This window comes from Triplophysa dalaica, chromosome 3 (assembly GCF_015846415.1).
Source record: "Triplophysa dalaica isolate WHDGS20190420 chromosome 3, ASM1584641v1, whole genome shotgun sequence".
In the NCBI taxonomy this organism is placed as follows: Eukaryota; Metazoa; Chordata; class Actinopteri; order Cypriniformes; family Nemacheilidae; genus Triplophysa; species Triplophysa dalaica.
This window is the reverse complement of record NC_079544.1, coordinates 28,372,490-28,390,322: the sequence shown is the minus strand read 5'-3', so window position 1 is coordinate 28,390,322 and position 17,833 is coordinate 28,372,490. Positions and strand designations below refer to the sequence as shown.

General features: G+C 41.8%; 1 protein-coding gene across 1 annotated transcript in view; it reads left to right on the top strand.

The window, feature by feature from the left end:
* Positions 1-13,752, top strand: part of zmp:0000000625 (cadherin-2) — a 104,895-nt gene extending 91,143 nt beyond the window's left edge. Inside the window, 2 exon segments of the mRNA XM_056744060.1 lie at positions 10,980-11,141; positions 11,367-13,752. Of these exon segments, the coding sequence (XP_056600038.1) occupies positions 10,980-11,141; positions 11,367-11,579 (375 nt within the window). The 3' untranslated portion in view covers positions 11,580-13,752.
* Positions 13,753-17,833: the final 4,081 nt, after the last annotated feature.

Here is a 17,833-nt window from a genome sequence, read left to right as displayed (position 1 = left end):
TTGACTTTTAAAATGCGTCTTAAGACATATCTTTTTCAACAGGCTTTTTCTTAACCTTTTAATATGATCTATTGAGACTTTAATGCATTTTATATGTATCTGCTGTTTGCTTGTTGTGTTTCGTTCTATGTAGTTACCTGTAAATTGCCTGTGAGGTGACCTTGGGTGTTCTGAAAGGCGCCATGAAATAAAATGCATCATTATTATTATTATTATTATTATAAGTTTGCATCAGGAGGCGTCATATAAAACCACCAAAACAGTGGAAAATCACCAGACTTTCTGTTTAGTCTTTCCTCCTGAACAATCAGATATGATTACATATTCAATATTACAATAATAAAACAATCGTCCATAGGCATCATTAGGAACCTTGATATGGAGAACAACAGATGCTTATATCAAAATAAGACAGCATAAGATCCGATACAACTTTCAACGAGGTTAAACAACAAGAAAGTAAGGAGCAAATATTATGAATAGAAGTGAATAATATGAATACATATGATGAATATTGGAATAAACACAGATGCAGTATTTGTGGAGGACAGGACGAAATCCAGATTCTCACAATGGCCACTTTCAGACCAACGGTCTTACAAGCCGTTCTGTGTCCCTTTAAAGAACAAATATATATAGAGTAGTACAAAAGGTTAATACAAAATCTTTAATAAAAGGATAGTTGCATTTGCGTATTTTTATGTGGTTTTCTGGTTTGCAAGCTGTTCTTTGAGGTAAAAGATCAATCGGACTGATTTGTAATAAAAACATAACAACACCAATCACCCTCAATAAAAACGAAAACATAAACATAATTATATCTATTCTTCATCCTCTACCGTGCCAATCTCAATTACCGAATCGTCAAGCCCATTATCTCCTTCCATTACATCGTCACGTTCATCAACATTTCTTGGTTCTTCTATCACCGGTATTGGTTCTGGTTCTAACTCATGTGTTTGAACACAATCATTATCATCCTCGTCCGTATCGCTGTTATGATCAAATATGGATCCCCAAGTTTGATTCTGATCTTTCGGACGATAACCTTTAGATGTGCGTCTAACCAGCATAGCCTGGTTGACGTCAGTCATTCTTTTTGCTAACATCATTCGATCGGTTCCTTTGGTTGTAAAGGAAGTAACAGATCTTTTAACACATCCGACCACACACTGCAACATGCATGGCAAAAATAATAACAAGGCTAAGATGGTCATCACAACTGGAATTACTGTACCGGTTATCCAATATCCCCATCCCCCGGATAGGCTGTCCAACCATTGAAACCATGTTGCATCTACCGGTGTGGGTTGACGAACTGATTCTCTCATGTGCTTCATCAGCACATATCGAATTTAACTTTTCATCTCGGTGACATCGTCTGCATAATCTGGAATTGAAAAACAACAAGATACTCGTAGCATTTTGCACACTCCTCCTTTCTCTGCTGTTAATATATCCAAAGCAAGTCTATGTTGCACGACGGCAACTCTCATTTTCTTTAATTTGTTAGAGATTAAGTTTAAAGCTTGTGCTGTGTCATTTTCCAAAGAAAGAACTTGCCATGCCAGACCATTGATTTTGTTCAAAGCAACAGTAGTACCGGTTCCTGTAAACAAACCTGCTAGGGACCATCCCACGTTTTCCCAAGGAGTAGTCCATCCATCCATTCATCCATTTTCTACCGCTTATCCGAACTACCTCGGGTCACGGGGAGCCTGCGCCTATCTCAGGAGTCATCGGGCATCAAGGCAGGATACACCCTGGATGGAGTGCCAACCCATCGCAGGGAGGAGTAGTCCATGGATCACTTATTTTATGGCCTGCATAATAATTTGGCAGTTTTACTTCCCTTTTATGTCTATTCAAAGATGTGGCCAGATTTGTCTTTTCCATTATGCTAGTTCCTGTGGACAAAATAGCAGCATAACAACAACCTTTCCATTCCCCTGCATCTAAATGGTAATATGCAGTTTCACCACAAATCCACACCATTCCTGGTGAACTGTCTAGGTGTGAAAATGGACATTCAAATCCCTCAGTAGTTTTATTGAGATATTGTATGGTGCAATAATGATGTCCGTTATTTGATTGAGACAAAGTAATTTCATTTCTACAATCGGACATTCCTACTATATGTCTGCCTGATTTGGAACACACACCTAATTCTGCGGGACGAGCATTTACATAAAATGCAGGACCTTGAAAAGGTTCTCCTGTATACTAACAGTTATAGTCTCGCATTACGGATGTTGGTGGTCTTCCTTCTTGAATATTCAGAGTCATTTGTACAATTAAAGACATTTGTTTTGGCATATTGCAGTCACCCTTATCATTTACTAGCATGTCTGCTGTAAGCTCCTGCGTTCTCCACATTGAGTGGAGCTGTATACATACCCATGATAAGGATAATTTCAATGATTCAATTTGGCCCTCAATGCACCTCAGGGGAAGCTACGGAGTCAGCAGTGTTGGCTCAATGGGCCTCCTATCTTCTTGCTTTGGGTGGCCCCTACCCTCACAAAAGGTAGTTCTGTCCTCAGCTTAGTCAGTGCTTTCTCTACCCTGAGATGTATTAAGGTGAATCCCCTGTTGAGATTCTATGTTAAATTGGAGCTTGCCTGCTCTCCTGAAGAACACAACTTCAGTCTGGAAGCGTGTATCCACTGTGGCTGGTAGTCCGTCAGAACTCCTGTCCGTGTGACGGCAATCACAGTTGCTGGTCCGTGGTACTTTGGTTCTCCAACCTTTGTTGGCTTCAGATTCCTCACAAAGACTTTTTGTTCTGGAACAAAGTTATGAGTAGGGTTTTCTGAGGGAAGAGCAAGGCACAAAGAAACATCAGCACATATCGAATTTAACTTTTCGACTAGGGAGGTCACGTAGTCTTCCTGGATCACCTGAAGATCACCTAAACAAGAAATACCAGACCGGCCTTTGACCCACGGGGTCGGGAAAGGTCTACCCATTAGTACCTCGATAGGTGATAATTTTGTTGTGGAAGATGGGGTCATTCTTATTTCTGCCAAGACTGCGGGCAATAAATCAACCCACTTTCTTCCTGTATCCAGTACAGCTTTTGTTAGTCGTGTTTTCAGTGTTCGATTGCATCTCTCCACGACTGCTGCACTTTGCGGATGATATGGAATATTAAAATGCCAATCAATAGACAATGTTTTTGCTAAGAGCTGTGTTACCTTTGATGTGAAACTCGTCCCGTTATCCGATTCCAATCTGGCCGGTACGCCCCACCTTGGCACAATCTCCTTCGTTAAGATTTTTACCACTGTTTTAGCATCTTCCTTTGCGCATGGAAATGCTTCAGGCCACTTTGAGAATCGATCAACAATTACCAAAAGATATTTTAAGTTACCTATTGACGGCATGTGCGTAAAATCAATTTGTAAATGTTGAAAAGGAGCTTCCGGATGTGTCAATGCATCGTGCTTAGCTGATTTGTGCGGATTTACCTGAGCACATGTTAAGCATGCATCCTAAACAAGCTTTGCTGTTCTATGAACATCGGCTATACAGTACAATTGATTAATTGCTTGAACTACTTTTGCACAACTGGTGTGAGATAACCCATGGTAATGTCTGATTAGGATGATTAACCCTAATTCCGGTAGTGCTATTCTACCCTGTTCATCTCTCATAATCCCTTCCTTGTCAGGAGTGCAAACATTTTTTCTCCAATGCTCTAAGTCTCCCTGTGTTGTTTGACTTTGCAGGATTTTGATATCAATATCAGGTACATTCGTGATTTGCACCGTCATTGCTACCTGTGATTCAATTTTTTGATGAAATGGTGATTTAATCTGAGCTTGGGCTGCTGCCTTTGCGGCTTCATCAGCCCTTCTGTTACCTATAGTCTGTTCATCCTCCCCCGAAGCGTGACCCTTGACCTTTACTATGGCCACTTCGAGTGGAAGCTGAACTGCTTCAGTTAACTGTCCTATCAGATTTGCATGTGCTATTGGCTTTCATCAGCAGTTTTAAAACTTCTCGCTTCCCACATTCTGGCATAATGGTGAAGAACTCTCCAAGCATATCGAGAATCGGTGTGAATTGTTACTCTCTTTCCTGTCATCAGCTCACAGGCCCGGATTAATGCTATCAACTCTGCAGTTTGAGCCGAATTGTAATCTAGAGCAAAAGCTTCTTTTACCTCTCCTGACTCGGAAACCACAGCATAGCCACAGAGGTAGACACCGTCAGATGGCTTTGAACAAGACCCATCAACATAAATGTGTTCTCCCCCCTCTAGGGGCGTATCCAACAGATCAAACCTAGAAGAGTAAGAGGTGGTCAGTTCAAAGATACAATCATGTTCAACATTAAAATCTGCCATGTCTACCATACCCAAAATACCCAGCAAAGCAGGATTAATGTTTGCTGTAGTTTGAATGCTAAGATTTTTCGTTGCCAACAGAGTAGCCTCGAAACCTGAGCGTCGTTGCGCTGTCATGTGTTGTGTTTGCATGTTGTGTAAAATTACACCTACCGGATGGGATGCATATAATATTAAAGGGTGTGACAGCACAGTTTTCTCAGCCATCTGTACAATCAGAGCAGCTGCAGCCACAGCACGAAGACATGCTGGCATACCTGTCACTATGTTATCTAACTTTTTAGACAGATATGTAACTGGCCTATATGTTGAGCAATGAAGTTGCAACAGGAGCCCTAGAGCTGCACCCACTGTCTCCCTAACATGCAAGTGAAAAGGCTTGGTGTAGTCCGGCAGGCCCAATGCTGGTGCTGTTGTGATGGCTGCTTTCAAAGCATTGAAATGTTCATCAGCTTCCGCAGTCCACTCCAATGCTGTGTTTGGTGGAGCTTTGTGATCTATCAGACCCCTCAGGTGCCTATCGTGAATCGCACAGTCAGGTATCCACTGTCTACAATAGTTAATTAGTCCCAGAAAGCTTTGTAGCTCCTGTATTGTTCGTGGGGACTTAACCTTTCTGATCAGCTGGACCCTATCTGTGGATATTGCTCTGAGACCCTGCATCAGCACATGTCCCAGATAGGTTACCTTGGATTGAACCCATTGCAGTTTCTCTTTAGAGGCTTTAAAACCTGTTTCGGCAAGTACATTGCAAACAATTATAGATGCTTTTTCACAGTCCTCCTCCGTCTCCCCCGACACGAGTATGTCATCTGCAAACTGAAGCACACACACTGTTGAAGGCAGATCAGTCATTTTGGCCAAAGTTCTGTGCACTGCTGCAGAAAAGACAGCGGGTGAGTCTACATAGCCCTGAGCAAGGCGTTTCCATGAATATTGCTGCCCCTTAAATGTAAATGCTAACAAAGGCTGAGTATCTGGGTGCACAGGTACAGAGAAAAAGGCTGCACACAAATCAATTACTGTGAAATACTTGTGTGAATGTGGCACTGAATTCATAACAGTCAAAACATCAGGCACAATTGGTGCGAGTGGTATGATTAACTGATTAACTGCTCTTAAATCTTGAGTTAATCTCCAAGTTTTCCCATCCGCTTTCAAAACAGGATTAATTGGTGTGTTATATGGTGAGTGTGTTTGTTTGAGGACACCCTGCTTGACAAAGTTTTCAATCAAATGTTGAATGCCTTGTTCCTTATCTTTAGACAAAGGGTATTGTTTAATGTAGACAGGTTTGTTTGTTTTAAGTTTAGCCCGATGAGGTTCCATGTCAATGAAACCAGTTTCATCCCTGAACTGAGACCATAACAAAGGGTTAATCATGGTGTCCGCCCCTATAGATATGCTGCTACCGGAGGGAGTTACCCTTGAGCCGCTTATCAGTCCACTCGTAGGCAGAGGATCGACAGATGCCTTTAAACTAGACAGAAAGGAAAAACAACCTTGTTATCAGTAAACTTAATGTCCATGCCTAATTCATGCATCATATCACGACCTAAAAGATTTAGTGGAGCACCTGGAATAATTGTGAATTTGTGGAAAAATGGTTTAAGACCATTGGCCTCCACATTACTCGAAAATGTTAGGGTTATCTCACATAAATTAGAACCGACATCTCTCTGTGAGTATCCCTATGCTTGATTTGAATGCCACTCAGTTGGATATGAAGCACCGGTGTTCTCATGTCTGCTCTGTGGTGTGTGTGTGTGAAACTTGTGCAACTGTCTGCACTCTCGTTGTAATGGCCCCTCCTTCGCAATGAAAGCAGATTATTTCTGACTTCTTTCTTTGGCTAGGATGCGGCAATTGCGGATTTACAGACGTTTGTTCAATGTTCCTTTTTTCTAGATAGCCTATAAACATGACATTCTCTAAAGTCATATCATGCAAGTTTGAAATCGTTATTCTGATCAATTGCGCTTTTTTATGATTCATGTTATTTAACAGAGTGCTAAAAAAACAGAGGCTTTATGTCATTATTTAATGGCAATTTAGAATCTTCAATCCATGCTTTCTTAATACGCACAAAAGTCTCTCTTGCTGCCTCTTTCAAAAGATAAGACCTGTTGACTCCCTAGAAACACTCTTATCTGTCTAAAAAAATATTTCAACATCTGTAAAAGTTTCCCCAACAATGCATGTGGGTTTGCCCCCGTATCGCTGTTTGTGATTTTATCATTTTCAATTGATATTGTGGGGAGGGCAAACTTTTCTCAACGGTCTATCATTTAGCGTGTTTCCAGCAAGTACCCAAACCATTGAATTTTGAGGGTTTGTAGTTACATTAAGTTTATCAATTAACTTTTCCGCATTTATCTCTTTTGGTTTTATCGACAGTGATGGTGCAGAGGGAGAAAACTGTGTCTGGCAAGGGTTTGTATATCCCGGCGGCTTTTCTAATGGCCACCGGTTTTGATTTGCATACGCAATAATTTTTTTGTTTTTTCCGGACCCTGGTCCCAAACCTTTTTCATGTCTTTCCATACTGCATAAGCTTTATTCATGTATGGATAATCCCATATTGGGTCTCCCCAGCCTTCCTGTGACATACCCTTTGCCAATAACATACACTCATCAGAAAAGGACCCTTCCCTCTGATAGGGAATGTGAATTTTCGGTTTTATTCCCTCCAACCATCTTGCGATATTGCTAACATATAGATCTGTAAAAAATCCCTGATTATTTCTGTACATACAGGCGACTGGCGTTTCGCCCGGCAGTGGCCTCGAAACAGAATTTTCCATGTTACACTTCAAACCCGGCGGTGATAAGACAGTACAGTACAGACAAAACAAAGAAAAACCCTTGTGTTCAATCGACAAACCGTTTCAACAGTGCTGCATGTTTTATATTGTGATCAGAGGTGGATATTAAATTCACCGTCCTTTTCCTGATAACAATATTTCAATATATCATGCAGTAACAGTGATATCAATAATATTTTAAATTTTAACTGTAAGAATGTTATCTTTTAGAATAAACATTAAACAGATTTTATTTCTTTTTTTTTCTTTTTTTTAGTAACAAAGCCTCCTCAAAGCTAACACTTCGATCCCAAATTACAGTCTGATCAAGACTGCATTAACCATTCATATTCGTACGTTAATAATTATTTTATTAATTACTGTCGCCAGCCTCGCTGTCACAACAATGGGAAGTCGAATCCCACTAACATGAATTGAAACCTATTCATATTCGTTAATAATTATTTATTAATTACTGTCGCCAGCCTCACTGGTACAACAATGGGAGAATCAACTCCCACTAACATGAATTTAAACACACAAGAATCCTACAGGGTAAGCGTTAGATTTCTGTAAGTCATATAGAACTGTATAGAAAAACACTTACCCCTTTTAATGTAGGTAAGTGAACCGATCATCAGTGCGCCCCAGAGGTCTTTGTTCTCTCTGGTTCAATGAGAGAAGAGTCTCCCCTCAGACGAGCCCCCAACTGAAAGAATGTAAACTTCTTATGTCCCCTTGTCTAACAATATTCTACGGTTGAAGAGTCTAGTCGACGGAACACACAGAGTTTCAGGCCTGGAGACAAAGTTTGACACAGACACAAGTGCTTGTTCAATCAGAGTCCAATGTTTATTATTTTAGGACTAATACTTATAAGCTTGCATCAGGAGGCGTCATATAAAACCACCAAAACAGTGGAAAATCACCAGACTTTCTGTTTAGTCTTTCCTCCTAAACAATCAGATATGATCGTATTTAATGTTACAATAATAAAACAATTGTCCATAGGCATCATTAGGAACCTTGATATGGAGAACAACAGATGCTTATATCAACATAAGACAGCATAAGATCCGATACAACTTTCAACGAGGTTAAACAACAAGAAAGTAAGGAGCAAATATTATGAATAGAAGTGAATAATATGAATACATATGATGAATATTGGAATAAACACAGATGCAGTATTTGTGGAGGACAGGACGAAATCCAGATTCTCACAGTTATGGTTGGGGTTTGGTGTGGGTTTAGGTTTTTTTTATTAAAATGTTGTCCTTAGATCAACAAAATATGTTGCCCTGAGGACATAAACCACTTACCAACCACAACCCTTTTTCAGCCATGGTACATATAAAGAAAAAAGAGAGAAAAGTCTCATTGCAGCTGTTGCCACAGCTCACTTGAACATTGTTGACAGATAAATGTTGCTTACTATAGTACTACAACAGAATTCTATGACAATGAAGTTATGATTGGTTTTGTGTTTTATATTTTTGTATGTATTGAATAATTTGAAAGTAATTTTAAATTGGAAATTGCTCTGTTTGAGTTGAGGATGCAACAAATACAAATGTTCTTTCTCACAAACGACAACCTCTTGAACTGCAACTGGTCTGGTTTCAAGAGCGGTCATTCCACAGAGACTGCACTGCGCTCAGTCATAGAAGCCCAGAGACTGGCAAAGGCATCCTCTTAATCAGCTGCACTCATCCTCCTGGATCATTCAGAGTATCCTGGGGAGGTGAGGTCTCTGAAACCCAGCATCTCAGTACATGGGTCTCCCAGGGCTCAGCTTTTGGACCGCTACTCGTTTCCATAAACATAAAGTCCCTAGGTTCTGTCAATCGAAAACCTGGCTTTTCCTGTCACTGCAATACGGATGACATACAGCTCCACCTGTCATTTCAGCCTAATGATCCAAAGGTTTCTGAACGCATCTCGGCATGCCTGGACCATCACCCACTGCTGAATCTGCAAAAACAGAAGTGCTCGTGATCCCGGCCAACCCGAAGACTCAGCATGACCTTTCCATCCAACTCAATTCATCAACCATTACACCTTCCAGAAAGGCTAGAACCCTGGGACTAGTAATTGATGATCAGCAGAACTTCGCAGACCATGTTGCCTCCACCAGCCAATTCTTTAGATTCATCCTCTATAATATTAGAAAAATTAGACCTTTCCTGTCTGAGTATGCTACGCAAGTCCTTGTCGAAGCTTTCATCCTGTCCAGACTGGACTACTGCAACGCTCTACTGGCTGGTCTTCCATTTTGTAAAACCAGATCTCCTCAGATGATCCAGAATGCAGCAGCAAGAGTGGTCTTCACAATCAGCCACACAATCGGATCACTGAATCGGATTACTGTACTTTAGGTGGTGCCGGCACACCCTGTTAGGCCATTGATCTTCTGTAATGAACACCTGTTGTTTTTATATTAATGATATGTCATTTGCTCAGGGGTGGCCTTTGCAATTCGGAGACCCCCAACACTCACCTGTGATGAAATATAATAATATAATATATAAATATACTCCATTTTATAAACTATTTTATTTAAGATTTAACTCTTAACAAGTATTGTTAAAACGAGTCAATTTGTTTATACTGAATTAGTTTCCTTGTCATTAACTTTAGTTAATAAACAAATCTTTTTAACAGATTGTGATTTCCATAATAACATTTTGTAAATTTTGGATCCTTAAATAATGCATACATTATTTTTTTAGTAGAATAGAAGTATAAGTACTACAGCCGACAGTCGTAGTCACCGGTCATCCATTCAATTGAATTGAATTCGACCCACTTGATTCAATCAGTAAGGAAACACTGATATCTGTTGATCAAAGACTATGAGGGTCTTTTAAAATGATTTTGGTGAAAGTTTTGCCTCAAGCCCCTACAACACTGGTGTGTCCGCAACCTTTCTAGTGCGAGTGGAGTGACCCCATGGCAAAGGCTGCTACTGCACATGCTCCTCAGACTCATTTTTCTCAAAGACAAAACAGCCTTTTGTCCTTTTATTATTTATATTCTTATTATGCACTTTATGCACTTAAAATGATATCTTAATACATTATACAATTGTTGTATTAACAGTTATGGCACATTTGTGCAGCATTAAACAGTCTTTGTAATAAGACATCACAGATGTAACCTCTGCAGTTTTAAGATGGCTTTTGTTGATGTTGATCATGTTTTACTGTCTACGTGTTAGTGTTCTTATTTGCTGAATTAATTATTTAAATGTACTGTAAGTATTTGATATAAAAGACACTGTATTAGTGTCAAATATGTTCCTGTGGCTCAGCGGTAGAGCATCTCTTCAGCAGCTCAAAAGATCGTTGTTTCAATTCCCGGGGAATACATGTGTTAATAAATCACGTCTGCCAAATGCATAAAATGTAAATGTTTATGTGATAAAAAAATCCCCTTACAGGAAAAGTTCATTTCTGTTTGACTGAAAGTTTAATTGATCATTTTAAAAATAATAATCTAATAATCTACATTTGCCATGTTGCTGTATCTTAGCTTGCTACATCACCAGGGTGGAGGCTTTAGTGTAGTGAAGCTTCATTTCATGTCTAGTAACTGTTCACTCAGCTCACTACATTTTCCAAGTAGCTGCCCAACACTGGATATAAACTCAGAATCTGCATTTCTATCATAGCGTACAGCGAGACATCTTTGAAATCAAGAGAATGTATGTGCACACTCTTTATTATGTTGTGATGTGACATGATTCCGCTGTGAACTTTGCTTTGTAAATGTCATTGTGTTCTGCACTAGATGTAGATGACGTCCCTTGTGTGTGTAAACAGGATTATGACCTGAGTCAGCTGCAGCAGGCAGAACTAGAGAACCATGGCATCGGGTCCACTGGTGTACGCAGACTGGACGAGAGACCGCTGCACCCTCAGCCCCAGTATCCTGTCAGATCCACCGCCCCCCATCTTGGAGATATTGAAGACTTCATCAGTGAGGTGGAATAGCATTAAACAAACAGTATTTGATTGACTCTTGATGCGCGAGTATAGAGGATGTTTTATATAAAGTCACTACAGCTAACTGGACCCAAGATCCTTTTGTTGCCGATTTCTGCCGTTAGTCACTCAGCAACAGAACACACAAGCATTAATTGACAAGTCATCAGATGATGAGCAGACAGTGAAGTGTTTGACTGTTTAACACACTCTTTGTGTTGGCAGGGTCTGAGAGCAGCTGACCAGGATCCTACCGCTCCTCCATACGACTCACTCTTAGTGTTTGACTACCAGGGCAACGGCTCTACGGCGGGATCGCTCAGCTCAATCACTTCCTCCTCCAGCGGTGATGGTGACCAGGATTATGATCATCTCAATGACTGGGGTCCACGCTTCAGAAAACTTGCTGACATGTACAACGGTGGTACAGATGAATGAAAACAAGGAACATCCAGAATGGTGGTGCCCAAACTCAGGGCTGGAGGACCAGTGCACCGTTCTCCTAAACTCTGCAGGACACATTGGCCCTCAGGACCGAGTTTGGGCACCCCTAGACGAGAACAACATAGCTTTCCTCTATTCAACTAATGGACGACAGCTTCTTGGGTTTATATATATATATCTATTCAGGCAAACGCGACAACCCAAGACTTAAAGTATCGCTAAATTCCTATTTAATGCAAACATGATTGAGCCTTGCTCTTAGAGGATGCTTTAGAGAACTGTCAACGGTCACCACATGCTCAGCTACTCTTGACTTTTACAGGACAGAAAATGTCAGGGGAGTGTTCACCTAATAATAATAAGAATGAAAATCTGTTAAAAACTTTAAAATATGGACACCAGCACACAATCCATTATACAAAAATACCCAAATATGTAAAGAACATGTAAACAGGTTTGCAATTTGAAACTTCATGGTAAAATGGTTGTTTTTTCTACAACATTGAAATGATTTTATTCCACTAAATTTCAAACGCACTTCATGTGTAAAAAAGCTATCATTACATTCACTAAGGGGCGGGCTGTTACAGGTGTGGTGAACTTCTTCTATCTTGAAATATATCAGTGCGATTGTTTTGTCTCGAGATGCACACCATTACATAACATTACATCGTGATGCTTGCTCATAAAAGTATGCTTTTTAAAAAACAACTTGAATATGTAAGAGATTATCCACAGCTAGCTGTGCAGTAAAGGATTGTATATGGAATCTAGAAAAGTTTTCTGGAAGATTGTCAAATCTCACCCTGTTGACTCACATCAGATAGTATTTATTTTCCCTACTATGGCAGTAAATGGTGGGTGAGATCTGACATTCTTCTAAATATCTTCCTGTGTGTTCAGCAAAACAAGGACATTTATACAGGTTTGGAACAATCTGAGGGTGAGTAAATGAAGACAGAATTGTAATATCTGGGTGTGTTGGGTAAACTTCTCTGAGAGATGAGACCAAAGAACAGAGAGTGGAACAATAATCTCTCATTTAAGTCACCTGCTGACTCATGTTACAATGTTATCCACAGCTCCACGGCCATGCACATCTTCAATTCTTAATAACACAAGACATTATTCGTTCTACAGAACTGATTGTTCTCTGACCTCTATCCAGGCCTCTGCTTTGGCACATGAAAGAGAGAAATCACTTACAATCTCACACTTGTGTTAGTCAAAGTAAATGCATATTCTTACATTAGTTTGCATAAGCATAAAAAAAAATCTACATTTCCTCTACAGTTGAAGTATCCCTTCAATGATCGAAAAATATTGAAAGATGTACTATAAACATTTTACATGTTCTTTCTGTATTTTGAAAAATTATTTCAGATAAGCACAGATGCCAGTTTTCACCAGTTCAGCCCCATTTCAGTAATTATACCCTAGTTTTATAGATGAAGACAAAAAATACAGCTTACTAACACAATGAAACATAATAGGAACATGATGACATTATGAGAAACAAATCTACAGTATATACAGTTTCAAAAGGATGGCTTGATGTAGTGGTTTTGGGATGGAAATGCAAATGCAGCATTTGGGATTGGAAAGATTTGACAGGCTTTGTAGAAGAGCATATGTAATGTAATGTAAACTGCATAAGGATTAACATTATTATCAGGCAATAAAATCTCAAATGTCAATTTATAATAAATAATGAGCGTGTACTGTTCGTATCTTTGTAAACAATGTTTTCCACTGTTGATCTGGGGGCTCATAAAATGCAAAAATCCACGTCAACGTTCACATTTACAAAACCGCTCTTTGAGGTGGAAAAGTGTTTAGCGCCACGTCAGGGTCTGAACAGACGGCATCTCAGAGTGCTGCAGGTTTTTGGAAATATAAGCCATTCCAGCCTCCCTCTGCCGTTGAAGAAATTTATGACGGTCTCTACACAACATAAACAACATTTATAAATGAGGCCCCTGGACTGGGATGAAAGTGCCTGGAGAAATTCTTTTTGAGATGGATGCAGTTATGTCATTGCCATTAAAAATGAGTATTTCTCTTTGTCTCTGCTAACTATGCTATGATGTATTTTCAAAGCTGTTTGGCAATAGTGCAAAATTGTGAAAATTGAGAATGAAATAAATTTTCATTTTCACTTGTTTTATTTTTGTCTGCTAAATCTTTAAATGTAACTATTAGGCCAAATGCTCACACAAACATATCTCATTTTGAATAAGTTACATCTTGAATTAATTTCCATTAAACATGTGCAGTATTGTTACAGGTGTTCATGGATGTCAAACATGTGAATTGCTTTGTGTTATTTTTGAGACCTTCGTGCCAGGCTTTGATTTACAATGATCTTTTCATCCTCCAATCACAGCACTCTTTACTGAACTGACTCAAGGGCCTCAGCGCTGCGGTGTGATGTAGCGCCGGTCACAATATTTAAGTTGGAGCCGATGGCGGGGGAGGAAGCTGGACAGACTCGGCAGACCCAAACGTACTGTGGGAACCTTTGGCCGAATCCCCTGTCAGAGAGATCTTCAACTTCCACCTCCAGCAGAGCTTCGACCAGATCCCGAGGAAGTCTGGAGATATTGAGTCCGAGTGGACCATGTTTTCCACCTCCATTGTCAACGCGGCCACTCGGAGCTGTGGCCGTAAGGTCTCTGGTGCCTGTCGAGGCGGCAATCCCCCAACACGGTGATGGACACCGGAAGTAAGGGATGCCGTCAAGCTGAAGAAGGAGTCCTATCGGGCCTGGCTGGCTTGTGGGACTCCCGAGGCACCTGACGGGTCCTGACAGGCCAAGCGGACTGCAGCCCGGGTGGTTGGGGAGGCAAAAACTCGGGCCTGGGAAGAGTTCGGTGAGACTATGGAGAAGGACTATCAGTCGGCCTCGAAGAGATTCTGGCAAACCGTCCGGCGCCTCAGGAGGGGGAAGCAGTGCCCTACCAACGCTGTTTACAGTGGAGGGTGGCAGCTGTTGACCTCGACCGGGGATATCATCGGGCGGTGGAAGGAATACTTCTAGGATCTCCTCAATCCCGCTGTCACGTCTTCCATTGAGGAAGCAGAGGCTGAGGGCTCGGAGGCGGACTCGTCCATCACCCGGGCTGAAGTGACCGAGGTAGTCAAGAAACTCCTCAGTGGCAGGGCTCCGGGGGTGGATGAGATCCGCCCTGAGTACCTCAAGTCTCTGGATGTTGTGGGGCTGTCCTGGCTGACACGCCTCCGCAGCACCGCGTGGCGGTCGGGGACAGTGCCTTTGGACTGGCAGACCGGGGTGGTGGTCCCTCTTTTTAAGAAGGGGGACCGGAGGGTGTGCTCCAACTATTGGGGATCACACTTCTCAGCCTGCCCAGGAAAGTCTATGCCAGGGTACTGGAGAGGAGAATCTGGCCGATGGTAGAACCTCGGTTCAGGGGGAACAGTGTGGTTTTCTTCCCGGTCGTGGAACACTGGACCAGCTCTATACCCTCTCCAGGGTGCTGGAGGGTTCATGGGAGTTTGCCTAACCAATCCACATGTGTTTTGTGGATTTGGAGATGGCATTCGATTGTGTCTCTCGCAGCATCTTGTGGAGGGTGCTCTGGGAGTATGGGATTCTGGACCCTTTGCTAAGGGCTATCTGATCCCTGTACGACCGGTGCAGGAGCTTGGTTCGCATTGCCGGCAGTAAGTCAGACTTGTTCCCGGTGCATGTTGGACCCCGGCAGGGCTGCCCTTTGTCACCGGTTCTGTTCATAATTTTTATGGACAGAATTTCTAGGCGCAGCCAGGGGCCGAAGGGCGTCGGGTTTGGGGACCACACGATTTCATCTCTGCTCTTTGCGGATGATGTTGTCGTGCTGGCCCCATCAGACCATGACCTTCAGCATGCACTGGGACGGCTTGCTTTACCGGTTAATCTACGTTCCTACTCTCACCTATGGTCATGAGCTGTGGGTCATGACCGAAAGCACAAGATCCTGGATACAGGCGGCCGAAATGACCTTTCTCCGCAGGGTGGCTGGACGATCCCTTAGAGATAGGGTGAGAAGCTCAGTCACTCGGGAGGAGCTCAGTGTGAGCGACCACTCAAATTGCGTTGACCTATAGACTGTATCCGCCCACCAGACGGGCGGGGACCTACCATTTGAGGCCATTTTTCCGGGGCATGTCTCGGCATGCCGTGTTCCTTGTTTCATATTTACGCGTGAATGAAACCTTTTAAAGGAAATGAAAATACAGGTTTTTAAAGGAAGTGATGAAAAATATACAGCACTTTATTTTTTGTGATCAACATTTTTTATTAGTTCAAAATACAACGAAAACACTCACAAAACCAACAACAACAACAACAAAAAAAAAGGGAGAGAAGAAGAAAAACAAAATAACAACATATAAACAGCACTTTAGAGGATATGATGAAAAATAATCACCCTTTGAAGGAAACGGTGAAAAAAATAAACTCGGTTTAAAATACTACTAATCAATAAATAAATAAAGCAAGAATAACTAGATAAATAAAGCAATGATTAAATCAATAAATGATTGAATAAAGCAATAAATATATGGAGATATAGGACTTGATCAAAACTTACGTTTTACAGAAATGACTACTGTCCTGGTACACATTCCAGAGAGAGGCGAATACTCAGGCATGTAAATTGTTGTGACAGAGCACATTTACATTTACATTTAGGCATTTGACAGACGCTTTTATCCAAAGCGACTTACATTGCTTTATCCTATACATTTAACATAGGTATTTGCTTTCCCCTGGGATCGAACCCACAACCTTGCGTTGTTACGCAATGCTCTTACCACTGAGCTACAGGAAAGCTGTACACTGCGCTAGTGGCCACTGTGAAAAAAGGCTTCTTCACATTGAAATCCATACAAATACAATTCTAAAGTTAAATACACACAGCCTATTAAAGTGTTTTTATGCTAAGAATAACTGACACCACACTGATGATTGCTAATTATAGTACCCAGAATTATCCAGAATATTTACTCTACATCAAAGATGGGGACATAGCGGAGCAATTTGATGCATGTGCCTTTAATCCATGAAAACCTGGCTTCCCAAATGCTGTGATTCTATTAAAGATAACCTGCCAAATTCAGCAGCTTCGAGATGTTGGCGCGACTTTGTCGAGGCAAACTCGTTTGATCAGCCCCAAAATTCAGCTGGCGGCTCTTATTTTTCTGTTGTTTTTCTTTTTGATGTTCATTCCAAGTTTTCCGGTGCTGCGCTTTTGAGTAAATGAAGACACTAACATTTTATCATGTATATCAGGAATTAACAAACTTTTTCAATCTGGGACCCAGACATATAATATCACAGGTATTTCATCACCCACCTTACTGTTTAAATAGACATATAAGGAAAAACGTACATACACTCCCTTCTAGCTTTATCTAAACCACACCGTAGTAGAGTAGGCGGGGCGAGACCGTGGTTCGAGTCCGGTGAGTAATTGTGAATTATCGCCAACTGTGCGCACACCGGGCTAGAATCACGTAGGAGATATGGAGCATATAAGAGAACGAGCGACCAGACCGTCGAAGAGAGAGGACCGGGCCCAAACTTGTGTTATGTTTGTATTTGCATTTGTATTTATGTTTTGTTCACCGGCGGACGTCCTTGAGGGGCCGCCGGCTGTTATATTACTTTATTAATGTTTTGAATGTTTGCCGGTTCCCGACTCCTTCCTTCCCTTTTAATGAATTGTATTACATTGGTGCCGAAACCCGGGAGGAAGGAGAGACATGCTGTCGAAGAGTCCTCGCCGCCGAGTGGCCTCGCGGTGCCGGAGAGTTCGGGCAGCGCGGACGAAGGGCGTCCGCAAGTGCGGCCACCATCAAAGCTTCGGTGGAACGGCGACCTTTGCTGCCGCGCCCCTGGGCCGACCCCGACTCCTTTCATCCTCAAACCCTTGAACCTTTCTACATTGGTGCCGAAACCCGGGAAGAAAGGAAGCAGCCGCCGCCATCATGCAGTCTCCGCCTGGATCGCCATTTGCGGAGGTTATTTCATCACTCGCTGGTCTTCACCAACAACACCACCAGGCCCTGTTGGGTCAGAGAGAAGATCAAGAGAGACGGTTCCAGGCCCTCATCCCATCAGGAGGACCGCAAGTTGTTCCGGAGCTGGGTGAGCCAGGAGAGAGAGGTTATTGGACCAGTGTTGCCAGTGTTCCGGACGCGCTGTTTCGATTAATCTCCCGGGTGGGAATCCCAAAAGAGGTTCT